This window comes from Silurus aristotelis (assembly GCF_946808225.1).
Source record: "Silurus aristotelis genome assembly, chromosome: 15".
NCBI classification, from domain to species: Eukaryota; Metazoa; Chordata; class Actinopteri; order Siluriformes; family Siluridae; genus Silurus; species Silurus aristotelis.
This window is the reverse complement of record NC_139588.1, coordinates 16,178,040-16,183,423: the sequence shown is the minus strand read 5'-3', so window position 1 is coordinate 16,183,423 and position 5,384 is coordinate 16,178,040. Positions and strand designations below refer to the sequence as shown.

General features: G+C 38.6%; 1 protein-coding gene across 1 annotated transcript; it reads left to right on the top strand.

The window, feature by feature from the left end:
• Positions 1 to 1,031: 1,031 nt before the first annotated feature.
• On the top strand, positions 1,032 to 2,824 carry saysd1 (SAYSVFN motif domain containing 1). The gene is made up of 3 exons (XM_083562361.1): positions 1,032 to 1,392; positions 1,721 to 2,334; positions 2,655 to 2,824. The coding sequence occupies exons 1-2, from the start codon at positions 1,231 to 1,233 to the stop codon at positions 2,051 to 2,053; spliced, it is 495 nt and encodes a 164-aa protein (XP_083418487.1). The 5' UTR covers positions 1,032 to 1,230; the 3' UTR covers positions 2,054 to 2,334; positions 2,655 to 2,824.
• Positions 2,825 to 5,384: the final 2,560 nt, after the last annotated feature.

Here is a 5,384-nt window from a genome sequence, read left to right as displayed (position 1 = left end):
CCTCATTTATTTTATAATATAAAAAATAATAAAAAACAAATAAACAAACAACATTACACTCAACCCCCGATAATTCACGGTGCAGAACTCGGCTCGGAAAATTTGTGGGTTCTGATTTGGAATCTAACTAACAGCAAGTTGCGGATTAGCTTAAAATTTGTGGGAATCCGCAGCGGGTCTGAATGTTCAGGAACATTAGGAATGATATTTTAAACTGTTTTCAGTAACAAATTTAATAAAAATTTTAACATGCATTATTGTATTAAAGTGACAATGTCTAGATGAATTCACTAAGGTCCTCTGGGGGACCACTGTACTCTGTAATCTGCTTAATTACCGCAGTCGAACTCAGTGAGACATATAGTACCTATAAGCAGTACAGTCATAGTCAAATCAGTGAATAATGAGAGACACAAAGCTGCTCCTGATTTTTTTTTATTGTTTGCAAATTGGGTTGTGCCACATTCAATTACGTTCTCTACATTCATTTTAAATATGCATTTTTTTTTTGCTTTTATATGAATTAAGCAAACAACAAAGTTATGTTAAATTTGAAATAAAGATTCGTGTTCTTCCCCTTTTCCCCTCTTCTCATGTATGGCATGACATCTGTGATCTAGATAAAATCACACTGAATTATTGGTTCCTGTTTTATTGGCCTTCGTGTGTCATGTGATTAAAAGATCAGTGGTAGTCATGGTAGCAGACAGGCATAATATTATTTATTAGTATTACTGTATTATTACTACTTCTACTGAAAATAATAACTTCACATAATACCATAATCCTTTACTTGTTTTCTTGTTTTTAACTAAGCTCTTTAGCTTTTTTGTATTAAAGGATATTAATATTTTTACAGTACTTTCAAAATTAGCCAATCCCAGAACAAAACTCAGGACCGCCTTAGCCAATCCCAAAACAGAACTCAGGACAGCATTAGCCAATCCGAGAACGGAACGCGGTTTGTTTTAGCCAACGTCAGCACAGGAACGGCATAATATGGGTGGGAAACTGAGATGTTCTCAACACGCCACACAGTTGAGACACTTCCGGGTGTTGCACTGGTCGGTGCGACCGCCAGATATGTTCGTGTGCAACACATAAACAAACAGAACTATTTACTTTAGCACTCTGTTGACGTGTCATTTTTTTTTTTTTAAGAAAAAGTCACAAACAGTTCTTATATCGTTAAATTGTTCATTTGTTTTTTTTCTTTTGTAATGTTTGGTGATGGAACAGAAGTTAGCAGAGTTCAGAGCCCGGAGGAAAATGGAGAAACGGGAAGTAAAAACTGAACATCAGCCTGAAAGTTCGTGCTCGGAAACACACGAAGCTCCTAATGACGCTGCAAAGTCCAGCAGGTCCACCGAGTCAAACCCAGCGGGACAGGAGGCAAGCGTTTACTCCTTCCTCCTTAACACAGAAAGGCATACATATATACATGTAGTACGGTTGTAGGTTTACTAAGGTAAATATTATTAAGGTAATATCACCCAGATGAGGATGGGTTCCTCTTATGAGTCTGGTTCCTTTCAAGGTTTCTTCCTCATAACATCTAAAGGGAGTTTTTCCTGACACGGTCTCCCCAGGCTGCTCATCAGGGATAACCACACATGGTTCACTTTCATTCTTAAATTCTGTAAAGCTACTTTGAGACAATGTCCATTGTGAAAAGTGCTATAGCAATAAACTTGAACTTGAATGTGAATTGTTTCCACAGGAAAGCAGAGACTGGCTGCTGGACAGTGCTGTTGGTCGCTGGTCCGGTGTACAGCGTCTGGCTGTTACTAATCTGACCGTGCTGAAGGTGCTCCTGTGGCTTGTGTTACTCGGTCTGTTCTCAGAGCTGGAATTTGGACTGCCCTTCTTTCTCCTGTCTCTGTTTTACTGGCTTTATGAAGGTCTGCGGAGTCCAGCGGTGAGAAAGCCCGGTGAGCTGAGCGCCTATTCAGTGTTTAACCCTAATTGTGAACCCATCCTGGGCACACTCACTGCAGAACAGCTGGAGGGAGAGATGGGCTACAGACCATTAAACAACAGATTGAATAGATAACACACTACCAACAAACCTTCTGACTGGCTTCAGAATAAACATGGTTGACTTTTGGATCATTCTACAGAAAGATGTAAACACCACACAAACGTATAAACAGATACACAAAAGGCCATGAGTAATAGAGGAAATACACAGAGCTTACAAAGAAGGACAAACATGAAGAGCTGATGTCCTTCACTACGCTTTCTGACTGTTTGATGCTAGCCAGTTTATTAGGAGAAAAACTTCTCAAATGTTTTAAACCCTTGAATGCCACATTTCATTAAAGCTAAAATAAAGTAAAAATAGGGGGAGTGGTGGCTCCAGCGGTTAAGGCGCTGGGTTGCCGATCGGAAGGTCTGGGGTTCAAGCCCTGGTATCGCCAAGCTGCCACTCTTGGGCCCTTGAGGAAGGCCCTTAACCCTCTATGCTCCGGGGGTCCCTTACGAGGGAAATATCAAGGTCTGTGACGTCGGAGTGACGTGGGGCCGCCTTCCTGTGGGTTCACCACCTGCAGGAGGGACCGTAAGGGACGGTGCTGTGAGGATTGGGCAGCAGTCGAAGGCGGGGGCCTGCTTAGACTGCTGCCCCTGCGACCCAAATTACGGATAAGTGGGAGAAAATGAATGAATGAATGATAAAGTAAAAATATTCAACAAAGTGAATTTGAATGTTCAACCGATGACCTGAAACCAATCTGAAGAATGTGTTCAAAAGCCTCTGATTCATACCAAATGTGACAAAGCTGCAATACTTCAGTGTATAAAATATATGAACTAAAGTTTGTTATAATAACCCCTATGTTTTTTGGGGAAGCTAAATATTGTTACACTAGATTTTGCACTGTGCTTATGGAGATTTGTGCTCATTCAGCCATAAGGGTGTCAGTAAAGTCAGGTACTAATGTAGGATAAAAAAAAAGAACCTGGGGTGCAGTCAGTGTTCCTATTTAACCCAGAGGTGTTTAATAGGGTTGAGGTCAGAGCTCTATATCAGGCAACTGAAACTCTTTCATTCCAATCTATGTAAACCATATCTTCCTGGAGCTCACTTTGCGCACAGGGGCAAGGTCATTCTGGCACAGGTTTGGGTCCCCTTGTTCAAGTGAACGGGAAATAAAATGCTACTGCATCCAAACACATCCTTTACTGGTTGGAAAAGTCAGGTGTCCCAATACTTTTGTCCATGTTGTGTGTGCATATGTATGTGCACGCTTTTTTTTTTTTATATATATATTTAAAAGAATTAAAAACATTCAAAAACCCACACCCAATAGAAATAAATATATCAAACAGAAGACAATATAAGTTTATATGTAATGAGTGTTTTGCACCTCAGTGTGTGTATTAGTTATGTCGGTTTCTTATAAGTGATGAGTCATGGATTTTGCATAAGGGCTACTGCAAATAGGATCTTATTCAGTTTAGTAATGGACCGTGAGCAGGTTTTGAGAAGCTCGGTAATAAAAAAAAATCATGTTGTTCATCATATATTTTTAATTGCATCATTTTCAGAACAAATATTCAGGCTTGTACTTTCATAGTAGTTTTTAGCAGAGATACAATGAAAAAAAAAAGTACAAAATTAGGAAAAAAGAAACCTGTATATGGCTCAATAGGAAGGTACACATTTGAAGGCACATGTACTGGTGCAAACAAATTCTTTGAAGGCACATACTACTCTGCAAACAAATTCTTGCTGCAGCCATTTTTTTTTTTAGATCATGTACAATTAATAGTGAAAGAGTGTCCACACACTCGCTGACAAATCAAAACAGAAAGACAGAAATAGATTCTGCAAAAAAACATTCCATTAAAATGACCATCAAGCTTTGGGATGAATAGTACACACTACACCCCAGGCCTTTATCAGTACCTGACTTTACAAACACCCTTTGGATGAATGAGCACAAATCTCTAAGCACACTCCAAAATCTAGTAAAACATCTTCCCAGAAGAGTGAAGGTTATTATAACAGCATGAGACTGAATGTGGAAATGTTCAGAAAGCACAAAGCATTTGGCCATATAGTGTATTTAGATTATTACAATTGTAGGAGATTTGAGCTAGGAACTTAATGTTTTATAGCCTAAAACATCTTTAGACACTGGGTATGTAGCTAGTGTACTGTAAAACTAGTGTACTGTAAGTCTCTTACTGTTTTTTCTTCTCTTTTGCTTGTTTTTCTTTTATCTTTTTCAAAATAAATGATCAAAAATCTAATAAAATTTTATTTTGTAATATACAGAGTACGACATGCAGTGAAATGCTTTTTAGGACTGTCCAGGATTTAAGCATAAAAATTAATCAAATCAAGGATAAAAAAAAAAAAAAGGTAGATAAATAAAATGTATAAAATATGAAATATATGTATATACATGGATGTGTATGGCAGATATTGACAGTACAAATTAAAGTGATTGTCCTTAAAATGTGCATGTGCAGTTTGGTGTGGTATGAAGTGGCACTGTGCTCTGCATGTCCAGAGTTAAAGTGTCATAGTGCAAAAAAAAAAAAATACATAGCATAATTTCTGGACTATTAAGCGCACCCAAATATAAGCGCACCCACTGAATTTGACAAAGATTTTTATTTTGAACATAAATAAGCCGCACCTGTCTATAAGCCTGAAACTAATGAACTTTACACAGGCTTTAACAAAAGACAGTGTCTGTTACACGGCTTGTATCTAAACAGTAGCCTACCAAGAAAGTCTTCCTCCTTCCTTTCACAACAATTTCTCTCGGAAGTTTTTCTTTGGCATCGCTGTGCGTTTAAAAATCACCATCTGTGAATCTTTTCTCCCGATGCCGTGCAGCTCAGAACACAGGTGAAGTGCGTTTTTTCATGCCCGGTTGTTTTCAGCGTGACGAATAATTCGCATTTCCTGTAGACAGTGCGAGTAAACGGCAGGTCAAACGTCAGAGGAACATCATCCATTTTTATGATGTGGTGCAGCCCGATTCAGTGGGAGCGCATCTGATTTAATATAAAGAGTTTCAATGGTTAACCTTAACGCGTTCGGTAATTTCATTAGTCTAATGTTATGGGGCTCAGTTTTTTGGGGGTTGAAGTTTGTGAAACCGGGAAAAATCCATCAATAAGCCGCTTCATTGTTTAAGCCGCGGGGTTTAAAGCGTGGGAAAAAAGTTGCAGCTTATAGTCCGGAAAATACGGTAAATGCTTTTGGACGACTTCCTTCTGGTCATCATGATAGTTACCTGTACCCAAGGCATGCATACCTTAGGGTCTGCTCATTTAGGGGCTTGCATCGTTTATATCAAAATACCTGATTCTTATTTTTTTGGGGGGGAAATTTACTCTGAATGATTTTTGTTTTTAATCATTAA

What these genes read in the sequence shown, in the direction of transcription:
- saysd1 (XM_083562361.1), top strand. Translation starts at nt 1,231, where the DNA reads ATGGAACAGAAGTTAGCAGAGTTCAGAGCCCGGAGGAAAATGGAGAAA. An exon ending in CAAACCCAGCGGGACAGGAG is followed by an intron (nt 1,393 to 1,720) that starts GCAAGCGTTTAC and finishes TTGTTTCCACAG; the next exon opens with GAAAGCAGAGACTGGCTGCT.